General features: G+C 40.1%; 1 protein-coding gene across 1 annotated transcript in view; it reads right to left on the reverse strand.

Annotated features, from left to right (window-relative positions):
• Positions 1 to 19,114, reverse strand: part of NBAS (NBAS subunit of NRZ tethering complex) — a 253,053-nt gene that overhangs the window by 79,753 nt on the left and 154,186 nt on the right. The window contains exons 42-44 of the mRNA XM_053461340.1: positions 9,786 to 9,896; positions 5,175 to 5,425; positions 644 to 978 (exon numbers count right to left, since the gene is read on the reverse strand). Of these exons, the coding sequence (XP_053317315.1) occupies positions 644 to 978; positions 5,175 to 5,425; positions 9,786 to 9,896 (697 nt within the window). The remainder of the gene's footprint in view (positions 1 to 643; positions 979 to 5,174; positions 5,426 to 9,785; positions 9,897 to 19,114) is intronic.

A 19,114-nucleotide genomic window follows, 5' to 3' on the forward strand; every position in this document is an offset into this window, starting at 1 on the left:
CAATCCATCATAAAGCTGGGGTTGAGGTCAGGGCTCTGTGGGGCCACTCGAGTTCCTCCACACTAAACTCATCCAACCATATCTTTATGGACCTTGCTTTGCGCACAGTCATGCTGGAATAGAAAAGGACCTTCCCCAAACTGTTCCCACAAAGTTGGAAGCATAGCATTGTCTATTTTCTTTGGGAAAAATGCCAATGCATGACGGGGGATTCGACAGAAATGTATTAAAGTGTATATGATGGCTGGAGCGTCCCTTTAATGGAACACCGTTTCCTATGATGGGTTAAAACGTTTTTGCTAAGGATTTCAAAGAAAAAATAATGAATGTTTCAGCCTCGAGACTAGATGAAGATTACATGCAGAAACGACCCCAAAACATCTTACTATTTCCATAAGATTTCCTTTCCTTATACCAAAAATCTAGCACATTTTATTGCTCTATTAAAATGTATGTCTTCTTACATAAATCACTGCATACATATAGCGGTATATACAGAATGCTGAGAGATACAATCTGCTTCATTATTGCATGCCGGTATGTGTAAACACAAGTGGGAATATGTTACAGGAACAAACTGTATAATATTCAAGCAGCGACTGTATGTATGCAAATAAAGAGCTTTATCACAAAGACATTTTACCTTATTAACAGAATGCGAGGAGAAGGTAACTTCATCAATGAACGCAACTAAATCCCCGGGGCTGAGTCTATCAAAGTACTTTCTGCAGATGTCGTACGCATGGATCCAATCGGCTCCCGATTGCGGAGCTTTTTTGAGAAGCTGCGGGTCACCGTTCCAGAAGATCTTCTTCAGCCAGACAGCATGGACGGAGCTGGAAGACAGCATTGACCCGTCCGTCTCGGGAATTCTTGGTGCCAGCTTGGATATGGCCAGTACATTCTGGCTGGTGAGAACGGGCTCCAGAGGTACTAGGGGACTCATACTGCCGTCTGTAAGCTTTTTATAATCAAGACCTAATGGACCGAAAAAAAAGTACCTTATTATTCCCAAAGCTAAATATAATATTGTTACAATAGCATTGTGCAATATATTGTGCGGTTAAAGAGTAATTGTCACACTGTAGATCATCCATGATCTTAATTCATAAGCGTGTGTGTTTATATGTATATGTATGTATATACACATACAATTAATATTTATAGTTTTATATAGCACCATCATATTCCATAATGCTATTCAAAAAAGAACACAAACTTTTTGAGGCACAATTGGCTTCTTTGGGATCCAGGGTTGAGTTTTGGTGTTGCGTTTCTTTTTTCAGTCTAGATCATGTAGGATTAAAATCTAATCTTCACAAAAGGATCGATCACAAGAAATCTATGAAATCTTGGCTATGCCTCGCGGGAATGGAAAATATATTGCGTATAAACAGGACATTAACCCCTTCGTTCCCCTATAGACGTACCGGGACGTCCAAAAAACGCCCACAAAGAAACCCCTATGGACGTCCCGGTACGTCCAGCCCTTCGCGCAGCGTCAGGGACACATCCCTGCCGCTGCACGGGAGACCAGGCTGTCGTTTGACAGCCTGGACTCCCCACTGACAGCAGAAGCCGGCTTTGCCGGCTTTCTGCTGTCCGATCGCCTGTAACAGCTTCCGGCATGAAAGCCGGTAAGCTGTTACCGGTAAACTGCCCGATCGCGCGATCGCGCAGTTGCAAACGCGCGATCGGGCATTCCCTTCCGGGTTGCGTCACTGCTGACGTAACCCGGAAGGTCATCGGAGGACAGGATATCCCCTGCGGGGATATCCTGCCCTCCGATGAGGCACAGAGACGCTACGATCTCTATGCAGGTCTGTGAGGACCTGCATAGAGATCACAGTGTGATCGGTGCAGGGGGATCGCGGGGAGGGGAGTGAGAAACCATCTCTCTCACTCCCCCTCCCGTCCTGTAAGTGAAAAGCTGAAAAAAAAAAAAGTTAATTAATTTAAAAAATAATATTAAATAAATCATTAAAATAATAATATAAATAATACAAAAAAAATAATTATTATGTGAGCTGTGATGTCACTGTGACATCACTGGCATGTTCAGGAGGTCCCTAGGAGGACCTCCTACCATTACTGTGTAAAAAAAAAATATAAAAAATACAAAAAAATTTAAAAAAATTAAAATAAAAAAAAATTAAAAAAAAATATAAAAAAAAAGATAATAAAAAAATTCTTTAAAAAACCTTACATCCCATTGCCCTAGCATAACATCTAGCCAGTATAACCCTCCTGCCCCCGTTCACAACCCCCAAACCCGTTAAGCCATAGGCATAAAAATTATACAAAATTGTACACCTAATAGTATGCTCCCTGGTGCTGGGAAAGTCTGGAAAATCTATATAAATTAGGTATTTCTGAAATCAGGACACCTGAATTGATAAACTTGGAGGGGATTTTCCATCACTTTACCCAATTTTGTGAGGATTCAGAGGGAAAATGTAAAAAAAAAATAGTTTATTTTTCTAATCTTCGCTAGTTTTTACTAAATTTCTCATTCTAAATTTTCAGCTTATCATCCAACTATGGTATCAAACGAAAGCTCTATCTCTCCTTGAAAAAACAATATATAGTTTACATGGATACACTATTCACAGGAAAAGAGAATCATCGCTAAACCGACATACCCCAAAAATGGCAAAATTGCTCTGGGCTTTGAGGTACCAAAAACCCCTGGGATTGAAGGGGTTAAATAATGATAATAGAGAGAACTTTCACTCAAATAATAATTCCACGTTACTACGCCCATAGATCTATTTCAATAATATTACCCTGTCTTCAGATTAATTTATCCTGACCCGTGACATAAACTGATACGTCATAACAATTTTTACACAATTACAAAAACAAAGTCTTAAGGTTGCATTTTATGACATGCGTATTTTCCAGGTGACAGGACCAATTTAACAATGTTTATGTTTTTTTTTTATTATTATTGTTGATCAGCTTTCCTTAAAAAAAAACATAACTTTTTAACTGGGTCCGCTGTAGGTAACATGTTTTGTAATTGTAATTACCGAGCCATTATCATTATACCTAATGTGTCATAAAACGAGGACAACATGTAGGTGTTTCAACAAGTTCTACGCTACTTCTGATAGGTGTCCCGTAACAAGCCCTCCAACCATCTCACCGGTTCATGCTATTGTTCAGCTACATTATAATCGCTAACAGTTCATTTTCACCTACAGGAATAAATCTGCTTATCCACAAAAAGGAGTCCTTGATAACAACGCTAAGTATTAACATAATTGTATTATCAGCCCAACAACTGCCCTTCAAGTCACTGGAAACAGGGTCCTGTGGGGTAGAACCTCGGGGGTAATAAAATGAATACATTTGGAATTGTACGTTTCAAGTCTTTTTAGCCGGTAACATAGTAGTGATCATTAGAAGAGGAAAGTCACATCTGCGTAGGACATTGGGAGGGTTATTTTATATAGAATAACAACAGTACTTTGTATTTTAGAATAAGGTTATACTAACAGATCTATTTAATGCTAAATTACATCAATTTTTAAATTTACATTTTTCAAATTTTAATTATGTAGTTAAGAATGTATTCCAATGATGACAATTGATTGCCTGGTTTTTGTTCCATCATCTATTCAAGGCAACATTACCCAAAAGATTATTCTAGAATTTTGTGTTTGGTTTCCAGGCTAGGCGTGATAGTTACTGAGCAACACCAGTGAATAAGTGGGTATTTATCCAAATAACCATTGCATCTTCATATATGTTAGAGCACCCGTTGTTTGGGGGTAGTATAACTACTATACACCCCACAAATTCCCATTAGAGAAGAGAAACAGAGGAATAGAGGATTCAGTCAATCTCATAACTCTCGGAATAGCCAATTTTTCACTGGCCTGTGGCCAACGCACCATAACAGACGCTTCTTGTCTGTCAAACCAACAACCTTTGCACTTCACTAAATCTCTTTCTCCTTCTGATTAATCCTACTCCTGATCTTTCTGTTTTTTTACTATCATCCTATGATGCGTAGTTACTGTCATTCTTAACGAGGGGGAGTCAGACTGGTCGCTAAGCCATTAACGATCAGGAACCTGTAATCATGACATAGAATCTCATCTTCATGGTCACCCATTCTTTCAAAGTCTGTGGTGAGTTGGCTGGGATTGCGGGAGAAAGTAGTGTGATGGCATCTCCTCCGACTCCCGGAAGCCGGCCCTGGTGGTTAGATGACTGCTTGGGGGCTCCGGACCGGTCAGCGGCAAGCTATGAATTCTGTATCTTACCTTACTTTACTACTTAATTCAAATCACAATAACATTCAGATGAATCCATGTATTTAAGTGATCACTGCTATTTCATTTGTATTCATATATACATTTCACTGTTATTTATCATGAATCTTTCTAGTTAACCGTCTATGCTGATAATACTATTATTATTTTGCTAAATAGTTTGAGTGTTTCACGGTTTCAGATTTCAGTTGCTGTTTTGTTGCTCTTTTGTGTGTTTATGCCGTCCATTTCAATAAAATGTGCTTCCTTTATCTAGAAGTGAATAGTTACTGTTGTTCAAGGCTATACATTGAAACCGATACCTGTAAAAGAATTGGGTTCGTGATTTATGGTTAATCTATCTCATCACGTAACCTTTGACAACCTACAAACAGCAAATTGAGCCTATTGAGCAATATTCATGCTAAATTTTGAAAAAATGGAAGCTGATTAAATATTTATTTATATATATAATATATATTTAACAATTTTTTAAAGTTAATATTTAGTGTTCCATCCTAACACCCTTTTACTGATTATGTGTGTATTGTTCACAGTTAAACTGTGATGTGAAAAATCAAGAAAAAGACTAAATAAGTGAAATCTCTATGCGGATGGAAATCTGTATAAATCTCAGAGCACTCATTTCTATGCCATTTTTTTTTCTTTTTAGTTTTTGTTGTTTTCGTTATGAAATTATTTTTTTATGTATAAAAGAGCATACAAAATCAAGGTCGGACCCCGAACTACTGGCGAAGATCTAATGCATAGTAATGGAGTGCACTTAAGAAAGCCGCCATTCTTCTGCGGATATTCTGCATAACCTAAAAGGATGTCTAAGGTCAGGGAACGCATGCACAATGCCAGAGCACTCGGTGAAAGCTTTAAACATAGCTTGGAACGGCGACGCACCTGATGCCACGGCCTTTAGCTTCTTTAGTAGCTTGATGTGTGAATCGGGTTTGATGACGTGTTTCACAAACTCAGAGCACCCACAGTTCTCTAGTAGAGTGAAATAATACAGCAGCCTTTGGAGGTCTTTGCCTTCGATAGAGGGATAGACGTACTTGGTCATGTGTTCATAAAATGATTCTGGGCTGGTCTTTAACGTGTCAAACAGACCAAGATGATGCGCCCTTCCCTCTATTTCTGATGTAGACAACCTTGGGGGTGAAAAAAGAAGACATGACTGGTATCATAATTAGAAAGCATGTGCGGAAAGGTTATGATGCAAACATATAAAGGTATTAAAATGATATGTTGTAATGGAGGAGCCTTTATAGAGTTTATAACCTAGAAGGGTTGATATTATTTCATTAATCCGTGTTTAACTGTTTAAAGCACATCTTGGTTGATCTTACAAATGTACTGCAAGTGGGTTCGATGGAGGTTTAATCGATGCTTCTGCATCCGACAAGCTCTTTAATAAAATCTCTGGATACATTGTGGGAGGGTTCAAGACCTAACTGTAGTGCATTTAATCTGCACTCCCTGTGTATATTGACACATACACAAATGTTACATACTCCCCAAAGTTTGAAACGATCAAAGAGCCAATTAGTTTATGGAGACACTCCAGCCATCATATGACAGCTATGTGTTCCCTTTAAATTTTCATGGCGTCCCCCTTGCGAAAGCATGGGGGGATTCTGGAGAACCCCTGCATATGCATTTGTCTTTTCTCCCCAGCCCCCTGCTATATGCCGTGCAGGAGATTGCTCGTAACACGCTGCGAACGGGGATTTGTTCACTTATTTATTTCAATGGAAGCATTTTAATGCCACAGATTGGATGCTTAAAGCAGCCAGTGGTGAGAATCATCACACCACTGATGAGGGAAGCAGCTGCAGGGCTGCAGCTTCTACCTAAGGTAAATTATATTATTATTAATTTTTAACATTTTTCTTGAAAGCATATTAAATAAATCACCGAGTACTTTAATATTTGCATTCTTCTTTGGTGGACCCATCAGGGATGGGAAACTCTCCCTTTACTGTGACTCTGTGACCCACTTACAGCTATTTTTTGCATGCAGGTAAGGCATTCAGAAAAAGAATAATACATTTAATATGCAAAAATGATACCGTGATACACTCGTACCCAGCAACCATTCTGAGAAGAACGGAGGGGTTTGGGTTCTCTAAAAGGGACTGTCCCTCCTAACATGAACACAGCCATTCATTATAAACATGGTTGCATTAATAGACATAAAGGGATAAAAGACATTTCTGGGCGCTAAACAGTTAAACGCTAATGCTTATAAGATGATTCAATACTCTATGATTTGAACCAGATATCTTGAAGAGTGGATGTTTGGGCATTTTAAGGCTACTAACAAAGCTATCACAAAAGTCTTTCTTCTCTGCGGGAGTCCAGAGGGAGCCGAGATTCACCGCATTCAGCCCGTGATTAAAACGCGCATGCTTGTGTTAAGTTATTACATCTCGTGAATAGCTGAGGAGTACGGTGTGATTGTTGAGTAGGTCCTGGGAATAACTAAATGATCTGTTAAGAAAATAGTATTTTATTTTCACATTGGAATGTTTAACTCCCTCTATGGTTTTCTACCCCCCCATCACCATGATTAATTATAAAAAATCCACTTGTATCTAACGGCAAGTTTTCATTTTCAGCTAATTTCAACCTATTCATGGTTCCCATACTGCAAGTAGCTTCAGAATCAGAAACTTATTGAGCGCAGATTTTCTCCAGCCTCTCTATCTACAAGAGAAATGGCCAACAAAATAGAATCACTACATAATAATACTAATACGTTGTGAAAAAATAAGAAACATGTAGCGATCACATTTATCTTTCCATCATTATCTGGGTTTTAATTCTGTTCATCGGGAAGCAGCATAGGTCAATCCTTTGGAGATCTACAAAGGGAATATATAAGCTATAGAATACGACACATACTCTGGCACAGTTCTCAAAGATATCTAGGGGATAGACAGGGCCATTTTCTTTCTTTTTCAAAAAACGAGGGCAAAAAAGGTAGGTGGGCACGACCCATGAGAGCTTTAGGCATTCCACATGCCCAGCAGGAATGAGACAAAAAAGGTTTTAGAATGAGGATAAATCTTAGGGTACCTGCGGGGTTCTGGGTCCTCATTAATCATTAAGATGTTTTTTTTTTCTTTCCAAGTGAGAGGTTATGATCTATCAGTATATAATGAAATATAGTCTGTCAATTTAAAAAATGCTTTTATTAATAATAATAAAAACCTTTTTAATTCCTTAATAAATTGAGAGCTTCATCCTTCCAGATGACTGTCCAGTGAAACAGTCTTTCGTATTTACTTATGGCGGCACTTTGAGAGGTTAGGGGACAGCAGAATCATTCCTGTATGCTGATCTGGTAACATGCAGCTAGACCAGGTCTGACCCCTGCATGCCGGCAGTGACCAGGTTTTTTTAAATATAGATAGATGCTTCCAACTAGTTTTAAGCAATCATTAAAGACTATTGTAATGGGGAAGTGCTTAGGAGACATGCGGTTGGCTTCCTGAGCCTAGTTTTGACAACCATGTATCTCGTATGTTGTTGCCACAAAAAAAAAAAAGGGAAATTGAATATGATAAAAATATCTTTGTCAAAACATGACTTTCTGAAATCCCTTCTGTTATTATAATTATATTTCTTTCTCATACCACATAATACAGTTTATACTTCCTGCTTTTATAAAATGACCCGGGATTATAATAACCCGCACATCATAGCCTAAATCCAATATTCTTTTTCTGACGCCATGCCTCCCACGTGGACAGTACCCTTTTTGGGACCCAAACACCTCTTTACCCCTCTTTTCTCCCCTGATGTCTCTCTTTTCTAGGAGCGCAGAACGTCTGCTGGGTATGAGAGCACCACAGTGTTCTACAGCTCAAAAAGCAATAATATTGTGTAGAAAAACAGCAGAAATGTGTTTCTAAATAAAACATAATGACTCATCTTCTAAATACTTGCATGGAGAACAATTACATGGTCCTAAAATCCCATAAAAAGTCTTGGGTAAAACCCCTTCCCATACCGTCGCATATAATCACACTTAAAACCAAAATCCCTGTCTTTGGCTCTTCTTGGAAGGTACGTTGTTATTCTAAGGTGATTTACATGAAGGAAGAAACTTTAAGAACACATATCTACTGTACAAACAGAATCATTTAAGGAGACTTCCCAAAATAAGTTTCTTGAGGAACATTACAAACTTTATATTACATTTTAATATTCATTTTAACTTAAAAAAAAATCTGTTAAATGGGATGATATTCATGGAACTTTTGGCACAAAAGCCGAATACTGAAACTGATTTTAATGGCGAGTTGAAATTATTTTCTTTTTTCCTGATTGAATTATTAGATTTAGTGTGTGAGTAATAATGGACTCTTCCATTTGCACTTCAGATAAATTACCTTGTCAGAGCGGTCATTGAGAAACCTACCGAGGAAGTACTTAATATGTAAAGTACCCTCGCACACGCAGGCGGTACACGGGGCCATTAAGATGTATACTCTACTTTAATGTAATTTATAATCACTAAACCGATGCAGGCAGATGCAGTTCCCTTATAGAGGACACGCTATCAGTCTGCACGGTCCTTTAAAAGAGAACAGAAACAAGTATTTAAAAGTCAATTAAATTTACATATTGAAGAGGTGTCTTATAAGATGATTTCACGTAGAAGTTCTGCAATAAAGACAAGCTTATAACCGCGTGTGGAAATACATCTATAGTTTTTTTAACTCCTTTATGACAAAGCACACACATGTATGGGCTCAAAATGCATTGTTTTCAATGGGTTTTGGGACCGCCCATTGTCCTTAAGGGGTTAAAAATACAGATTAACCTTTTGTGGAGTTTTTTTTTATTATTATTAAAACAAGCATGGTGTCCCTATGCGAATTAATGCATAAGAGGGCTACAATTTCGATCATAGGCTGATAAAGAGATTTTCTTTTTTTATGATACAGAGCTCCTACGCTCTATGTATTCTTCACATCAGTCCATTACTGAATAGGGACATATAACAATCTCAAAGAGGTAGCGTGATAATAGCTACGGGTGTCCCATTAATGGTGTCCAGCAGGCTTTCAACTGCAAGATAGCCCCAGTGGGTTGGCAAACAACGCAGTCCTACTGACCAGCCATCCAACCACGGTCAGCAATACAGCCATTTTACGATTAGATAGGACAAAAATCAAAATTAGGTCACTAGACGTAGTGGCGGGCTATTTTGCCAATTCAAAAAAATAACAATAAAATGAACATTTACAAAGTACATTGAAAATAACATTAGCACATGTTAAGGTGTACTAGAAGAGGGCTCCTGTGAACTTATATATGAAGAAGTTAAGGTGAAGGACTATTAGGATGATTTGGTGGTGGAGTGCTCGAAGGTGGAAAAAAGTCGTAGGCAGAGTATTTCTATATTATATTTGCATAGGGATAGAATTTAACTCCATGGCCCAACCGGACATGATGGGTTAAGTGAAATAAAAACACTATAAACAAAGTAATACTAACCCGCTGTCAGAGAATAAGTATTCCAAGTGAGTCATGTACACTTCCCACAGCGGAACCTGGTATCTCTCAGCCAGAGACACGGAAATCTTGTACACGTTGTCTTCGAGTGTCCTATACGGGGAAGATACAAAATGACACAATGAAAACAACATACATCATTTTTGTTTTGTTTTCAAGTAACCCATTTAGCAAGGACCATGAAACATGTTCATAAATAAACTTTTGGACGCTTGTCCGGACATACAGAGGATAGGAGTCTATGGGAAGAAGAACGAAAGGATTGGACAGTGCATACTCCGGCTAATACCCTATAGAAAGGCATACATTAGACATGGAACATTGGATGTGTAAGCATTCTAACATGCTATTGATTCTCTAAGGATTAGCACAATTGAAACCAGTGACTACTTGACCCAACTTCTACCAACACACCATCAGGTTTACCACCCACCACTAAGGCTGGACCTGGGGTGGTTTGAAAAAATAAATTCCAGAGAAAAAGAGGGAAAAATATTATTTGGGTAAGGCTCGTAATTCTGGCTCCAAACTGTGGTTCTGAAATATGTAGCCCATTCAATAAAGATACAGTCCGATCACCAGAGGTTCATTCACTAGCTGTCAATCATTCCAGTTCAACCATGTACATCCAGTGATGCGCTTGAAGCATAATGTGCCACGCTTTGAAAAGGCTTGAACTGATTTACAGAGACGGATATTTCACTAGACAGATGCTTTAAGTGTCAGGATGGCTACTCGAGGGTTTAAGACAATAATGCTGATTCTGTCGGTTCTGTGGAATTGCAGTCTTCTGTGTTTTGCATATATGTATGAAGGAGTGAAACCCGTCATGTAGGCTGTTATCATCATGTCATCCTGTGGATAATTAAAGTAATACCAGACTATTTTACTGATCCGGCAGAAAGCAAATGTCATTCATCTCGTTACTTATGTAACGCCGTCAAACATATATCACTAAATTAGTGACCTTGTGCTCGTGTCAACCTGAGTTTGCTCACAGAAGACTCACAACATAATAAACTACTTGAAATAGAACAGAAAACGATTTTCTTAAGTCATTCTGTTGTATAAAAATGACGCAAATCAGCATATAAACTCTATATATGATGCACATTTGATAACTGGTTCAGGTAACGGGAGGTTATGCCGAGTGGCTTATTATTTAAAAAAAATATATACATTTTAAACCCCCCTAGAAAAAATCCATATTGCAAAACATTAAGTGGCAAGAGTATAGTTCTATCCACTCACTTTTCTGCTCCTCGAGCTCATTCAGGTTACAGCGGCTAATTTTAGGTTAAAAAAAACACACTTACAAAAATTGTGTTTGGCTTACCCCCGCATACCAAGGTCGGATCCAGTAAGGGGAAGAACCGGAAAGATAACAGCATGCTTCGGGAGTAGGGATGAAGAGGTAAGTCCCAAGTGCCGGACTCACCCTTTCTTCTCCCTAACTTCAAGGAGGAGGCAGGGCTGAGCTGTGCGAGCTGCACTGAAGATCAGCTGGGGCTTCACGGGCAAGTGAGTAGCGTGTCTGTGTGTGTCTGGGTATGATAGTGTGTGAGTGTCTGGGTACATGTGTTAGTCTGAGTGTCTAGTTGTGTGTGTTAGTGTGAGTGTCTGGGTGTTTTACGTGTAGGTAAGTAATCAGGTCATTGTCTATTACCCTTTTTGATATAAAAATATATTGATTCCCGTGTACAGTAAGGAATTTTAAAGATTTTGATACATATTTCGTATCAACAAATTTTGGTTTTCCAGCACAGATCCTGTTTTAAATTGTCACAGTCGGCTTATCCGCTGGTAACACATTTTTCATGGTATGTTGGTTGAAATTTCGTCCGGCTTGTCTGAAGAAGGGCTTATCTGCGACTATATATAAGGTCACTTAATATATGCCATCCCGGAGAACTTTCTAAATTTGCTGACCCTGAGACTCATGAAATAGTAACCCTTTAATAGCCTGCTGTGATGATTCCGTCTAGAGACTCACCCAATGCGTTAACCAAATGACTCTAATCCCGTTCCTCATGGTAACCCTGACATAACTTAAGGATGCACTTAACTGAGTACCCTGCATTCTCACAGAGATATCAGCCATAACATACCGATAGCAAAAACACCAACCAGCGGTCTAACATATGATCACAGCAATGTGTAATATAGGAGTCACCAAGAGAAGCTGCCCCTTCACACTGAGATTGAGGTGAAACTCAGAGTTCCCAGGTATGTGTATATTCTATTTAAACATATTTAAATCCCTTCACTGTATTAACCTCTGCTGATAGGTCATTCCCAGGGCCCCAGGTGGCACTTTAGAAGGGGCGGCACTTTGCCGCCCCAAGCGGTTTTTTGTTGTTGTTTGTTTTGAAGCAGAGGAGAGAGAGAGGGGCGCCAAGTGGTTTTCGCTTACCCGCTCGGCGCCCCTCTCTCCTCTGCGGCGAGTCTCCCTGCTCGGTCTCGGTGCCGGCTTGTAATGCAGAGCGCCGGAAGTGGCGTCAATTACGGCGCTCAGCATTACAAACCGGCACCGTGGCAGAGCAGGGAGACTCGCCGCAGGACTCTTTAAAGGTAAGTACCGGGGGGGGGTAAATAATGGCGTCAGCGAAGTTTAAAATGCCGCCCCCCCCCGCGTCGGCGGCGGGGGCGACATTTTAAACTTCGTCCCAGGCGCCGTTAAGTCTTCGGCCGGCCCTGGTCATTCCACCTATCCACCTCAGTGCAGTAAAACTTTGTTACATCAAAGTTGCTGCCTCGCATATATATATTTTCGCCTCTCGAGTGCGTTTCCATCCGGCAATTTAATATTGTAAATATTTGTAACATATTCTGTCACCTGCCTTATGTATTCAACTATTTTAGCACGCAACCCAAATAGGTTATTGATAAATCGTCGAAGCATGAATATTCGGGTGAATCCATGGTGTTTACGACCCTGCAGATGAGATATTAAACAATGTATTTTATGAATCCCCCCCATTACTGATGGAAACCATACATGTCTGTAGTTACCTGCTGACTTTCATTGTGAAGCTGGACTAGTGTCCTAACCTCCAATCCCCCCGAATCAGGTTTTCTAACGTCCATTCATCTGGAAGCACTCCTGCCAATCATAATTCCATTTATGTTTTCTTCAGAGCACCCATAAGCTCCTTTGTAACCCTATCCAGGCATTAATCAGTTTTATCACACGGTTTAAATGGGACTTGATCTTCCATAAACATAATATCATCTATTTGCTTCTCTAGTTTGTTTTCTAGGTGGGGTAGGAGTCACACATTTTATTTGATATACACTCAATAAGTTTGTTGGATCTCTAACCCCTTAAGGATCAGGGCTCTATATGTACCCACACAAGTTATATATAGATTTTTTTTTTTTATCACAAGATGGTGATTTTAATTTTTTTTTATATTTTTTTGTACATTTTTTAAACAAATTAAATGTCGCATATTTTTTTTTGCACTGCTCTCTATAGAGATAAATAAAATATATATATATATATATTTATCTTATAAAAGCAAAGCATTAGGCAAAATCTAAGAGGGGGGCTTAAGCAACCATATGTATTTAGAGCATAAGGCACTTAATCATTATGCCATGGGGAACTATAGCTAATGGACATGGACCAAGCTCCTAAGTGCACCAAACCAGCAGCGATGAATGCACAGAGAACGTGCATTCACCTCCCTCCTGCGCTCACATTTACTTAGTGGTTTTGAGGCACTATTTGTACCTTTATGTTATTCATTATTATTTTGGTTCTCATCCTCCGTCCAGTTCGGTTTCTGTAGATGGGAAAAGTAGGCCAGCTTTGTAAGACAGCGAGGCTTAACCATTTAAACGCCTGATTTGGGATTAGAAAGCACATTGTTCAGCCCTCTCTCACAACGCAATTCGAAGTATTTGTATCACTGAATCAAAGTCGCTCAGACGGTAATACTAATTGTTTGTCTGTTTTTTGTAGCCTCCTGAACATTCTGCAGTATACAAGCTGTCATGAGAACAATTCCCAATGCGAATAAGTTATTTATGTTATCATATGGGACTGGGGCACCAACAAAGACCAACAAAGGCTATAGAAGTCAGCAGGCGAAGGAATTTCTGAGGAAGGGGATCATGATCTTTACTAAGGAAAAGGTGGGATGCTGCACAGCCCCATTGACATAGATAAGTCATCCTAAACGAGGATACCGCATCCCTCCATCTCTGTCTGTATACACAGAGAAACGTGATAGACCACAGGAGTGGTAGGGGATGCTCTGCAGAGTACGGCGTCATGCGCCCGTTAGCCCCCGCGTCTTTAAACCTGTCACTTCTCTCTGCCAATAATATATGGAGCGCTTTCAAAACCCAGCAACTTTAATACGCTGTAGAGATCCAACAGTCGTTCCGGCTACCAACAAACTGAGCAGTGAACATGGCTTCTGTTTTGCCCTGAGAGAAATCGTGTTGCTTCAAATAACAACCAGGCCATTTCCAAGAAAACAAAGAGGCACGGCAACAAAAACTATTGGACGCATTAGGAACTAATGGCCTGGAAACCCTGGCATTTAACGTGTTTTCTGTATATCCTCTCTTCTGTTTTCCCTTTAAGCTGAAACAATAACACATAAATGGCTTTAAAAAATACCGTCAGTAGACAAGACAATCACAACATCTGATATTTTTAATTTAAGTTACAGAGAGACGTTTAACAAATGGTATCTTAAATCACTAGGCAATCATTTGCACAGCTACCCTTTATAGCCTAATTATGTCCTTCAGACGCCCTGTGGATCTGAGAGGACTGAACGAGCAACCCAATGGATCTGAGAGGATTCAATGAGATACCCAATGGATCTGAGATGATTCAATGAGCTACCCAACGGATCTGTTGTCCTTCTGACTTCTTAATGGAAGGGACATATGTTATCTTAGGCCTGGGGTCCAGTAGGTCTGAAGGGAAAAGGAGTCTTGCATTTGGTCAGCCCTATCGGAGCACAAAACCTAAAAACATCACTACTTAGCTGCAAGTTTAAAGATAATATGATTATAAATATGATAATATTTTATACTAGTTTTGACAACATCACGGAGCTGGTGGATGTTATAGACCTTGTGCTCCCCCACCGTCCGTTTGAGGATGCCCCACAGATGCTCAATAGGGTTTAGGTCTGGAGACATGCTTTGCCAGTCCATCACCTTTACCCTCAGCTTCTTTAGCAAGGCAGTGGTCGTCTAGGAGGTGTGTTTGGGGTCGTTATGTTGGAATATTGCCCTGCAGCCCAGTCTCTGACGAGAGGGGATCATGCTCTGCTTCAGTATGTCACAGTACATGTTGGCATTCATGGTTCCATCAATGAAATGTAGCTCCTCAGTGTCGGCAGCACTCATCCCGGCCCAGACCATGACACTCCCATCACCATGCATGACTGTAGGCAAGACACACTTGTCTTTGTACTCCTTTCACCTGGTTGCCGCCGCACACGCTTGACACCATCTGAACCAAATACGTTTATTTGTCCTGTGGTTCCAGTAATCCATGTCCTTAGTCTGCCTATCTTCAGCAAACTGTTTGCAGGCTTTCTTGTGCATCATCTTTAGAAGATGCTTCCTTCTGGGACGACAGTCATTCAGACCAATTTGATGCAGTGTGCGGCGTATGGTCTGAGCACCGACTGGCTGACCCCCCACCCCTTCAACCTCTGCAGCAATGCTTGCAGCACTCAAACGTCTATTTCCCAAAGACAGCCTCTGGATATGACGGTGAGCGCATGCATTCAACGTCTTTGGTCGACCATGGCGAGGCCTGTTCTGAGTGGAACCTGTCCTGTGAAACCGCTGTATGGTCTTGCCCACTGTGCTGCAGCTCAGTTTCAGAGCCTTGGCAATCTTCTCATAGCCTCGGCCATCTTTATGTAGAGCAACAATTCTTTTTTTCAGATGCTCAGAGAGTTCTTTGTCATGAGGTGCCATGCTGAACTTCCAGTGACCAGTATGAGAGAGTGTGAGAGCGATAACACCAAATTTAACACACCTGCTCCCCATTCACACCTGAGACCTTGTAACACTAACGTGTCACATGACACCGGGGAGGGGAAATGGCTAATTGGGCCCAATTTGGACACTTCCACTTAGGGGTGTACTCACTTTTGTTGCCAAGGTTTAGACATTAATGGCTGTGTGTTGAGTTATTTTGAGGGGACAGTAAATTTACACTGTTATACAGGCTGTACACTCACTTCTTTACATTGTAGCAGAGAGTCATTTATTCAGTGTTGTCACATGGAAGGATATAATAAAATATTTACAAAAATGTGAGGGGTCTACTCACTTGTGAGATACTGTATATATATATTTGCCCTTGGCCTTGTATGGGGGGGGCACTAAGTGGATAACTGGGTCCCAGGAAAAGAATCCAGGTGTGTTTTCTGAGGGTTTATTTTGATTTTTTTAATATTTTTTTACAACCCATTTTACACTGATTATACGTCCCAATACTACTTTCACCGAATTCCACTGGACAATACCCTATTAATGTTATTTCCATCCTCCGTTTCTCTTCCATTCACTCTCGCGAGCCCTGCTGAATCCTCTGGTTCTTGTTCTGCCCTCTCTGTTGACATTCCACCTCAATTCTTCATCGTTGCCACTACTTTTCTCAAGTGTATCGAGTATTTCAACATGTTTTTAGACTTCTAAGTGACCTGTGCTGCGATTTATGGTAAGGTGCTATAATGAAAATGGTCGAATACCTGGGTCTGTTGCGAAAATCATGAAACAGATCAGAAATAAGAAAGAATATATCATGTAGTCCTTAAAGCCTACAACTTCTGTACAGTTTATTCGGGGATATATAATATTTAAGGTTGTATAAAGTCTGTGTGTATTGCAATAGATGTTACCATTCTGTTGAAACCTGTAGGAACTTTGCAACCCATGCTTTGGCCCCATTCTAAAACATATTCAATTCAAATTCTAATAGATATTGTTTTTGGCTACAGCATACAAAAAAAGTAAATAGACAAAGTTTTTCAACACTAAATTTCCAGCCTGTCAATCAAACTGCCTTCTTGCAGACACTTTAATTGTTTTCTTCCTGTCAAAGATTTCATGGTTTCAGTAACCATAGGACAGCCATTTTTTGGTAACTCCAAGGCCTCTAACACCGCGCTGACAGCTTGTAACAAGAGCTTATCTGTGTATAACAAGTGCACAGCGCGGACTGGAGCGGGTGGAGAGCGCGGACAACCGTCCTGTCTAGGCATGTCAGTTCTCCATGCAAATCGATGCCCTCGTCTGATTTCTGAATGACAAGAACGCTTCCCGGTGTCCTTTAAAACACTCTACCGGCTTGGCTCTGTTTCATCGACAGTGACATGTAACGGAAGAGCTCAACCTAGCGACATAATAAATATATATCGCAAAAGAAATGCTGATGCTTGTTTTTTGTTGTTATTATTATTATTTTTTTTTTTTTTATAAAGCTTCTTAGAAGTTCACCGAAGTTTCTTCTAAGCAAAAAAATAAAGAAAAGCATAAGCAGCTGATGACATGGTAACACTTAAAACAGCAGGGGGGATTATGCCGCCCTCCACTTCGTCATTTCGGTAGCAGCATGAGTACATAATCACATTTTCACACAAAACCATTACTGAACAGGAGGAGAGGGCGAGGACATTCTATTCCAGGCGGTTTTATGAAGGGCAAAGGATTGCTTGGGGTGTCGGGATGGACCCTACTGTCATCTGCGTTCATCAACCACAGGCCATCACGAGGAGGAGCAAAAATAAAAGTAATGTTTCCAGGTAGCTATCGCCTATGTATTGCGAGGGAATGCAAATATATTAACCCCTTAATAGCCACTGGTGCTTAGCTCTGCCCGTTCACCTGCTCTGGTGCTCTCACCCCACTGCGTGCCAACTTCAAAGAGGAATGCAGTTGACTTGTCACAAAAAAGGATAAATAAATTGGATGATTTATTTGGTTTAAAGACCTATTTTTACTAAAACTGCCTGATCGCTGTACTGTTTCAGGTTTACTGAAATGGGGATAGACACTACAAAGCTACAGAGTAATAACCAACTAGATCATCCTGTGATCATATTTCTGTGATTCCAGTACTTTTATTCTGTGTTTTTTCCCCCTTAAGAAGCAGTGAGGGGCTGCGGTGCGAAGCAATGAGGAGCTGCGGTGCATACCAATGCAGAGCACAAAGCCTCTCGCACTGAAAAAGTCTAATTAAAAGCATATAAAAACACTATAAAAATGATTCATGGAAGTCTCGAAGATCAGCAGCATGCCATAATTGGCTCTTTCACACTTTGTTGTTCTCATAGACCGCGAATGGCGAAAACGCATTATTGCTCCGTACAAACCCCATCAGTTATTTGATACAAATTCAGTGATGTTTCACAACTTAGCAAATAGCAACGCGTGCGAGATTAGTTTAACCTGTTGGCTCTTCACTGCATACACAACTATATTTCTCTTCTAAGTGGTTATAAGTGCTCACTTTACGTCGGTTCCATCAATTTGCCAGGAAAACGAGAGGAGGAACCACTGAAGGTGTATCTGCACCAGAGCCCTACTGGCCTGCGATGCTGCGGAACACCTTTATCTCTTCCTCCCTTTCTGGTTCACGGTTTGACACTACGTCCACTGATTATTTAAAGGATCAGAGAAAACAAGAGCCACCATGGACCTTGATACTATATTCCACTAGACCACCAGACCTTGCTTCATGTTCTCCCTGTACTGCAGATATAGACTATGATAAATATGAACACCGTACCGGGTTACACATGCCTCAGATCACCATTGGGCCCATCAACATCACATCTAACGTGCTAAGAGCTCTATAAAAAGGGCTTTCCCCCAAAAATATATATCCCCGAAACACTGTTAGAACACAACTTCCTTTAAAAAAAAATATATTTCAAATATTATTAAAAATAAAATAGTAATATTAATTGTTTTAAAGTCTGCACGTTCTTACACTCTAATGGAACACAAGGACTGGATACCGCAGTATATAATGAGACTATGGACTGTGTTTGCTGCAGTGCAACGTTATTAGCATAATCAATAATTTGTGTAGATTTCCAACAGTTTTCAGCTTTAAAAGACATATTCGTATAAAGAAAAACAAGATATTATATTCCTCTGCAACCTGTTCAGACTTCAAATAAATGCCCGTTTGGAATAGAAACACTATTACTTTCTAGGGGGAAAAAAGGGTTAGCGTGAGGGTGTGAGCGATGATTTATCACCAGGCTTCTGGGGCAGTTATTTAAGGTGCTTGCTCCCTGCGTAATATAATAAAGAGT

This window comes from Spea bombifrons, chromosome 3 (assembly GCF_027358695.1).
Source record: "Spea bombifrons isolate aSpeBom1 chromosome 3, aSpeBom1.2.pri, whole genome shotgun sequence".
Taxonomy (NCBI): domain Eukaryota; kingdom Metazoa; phylum Chordata; class Amphibia; order Anura; family Pelobatidae; genus Spea; species Spea bombifrons.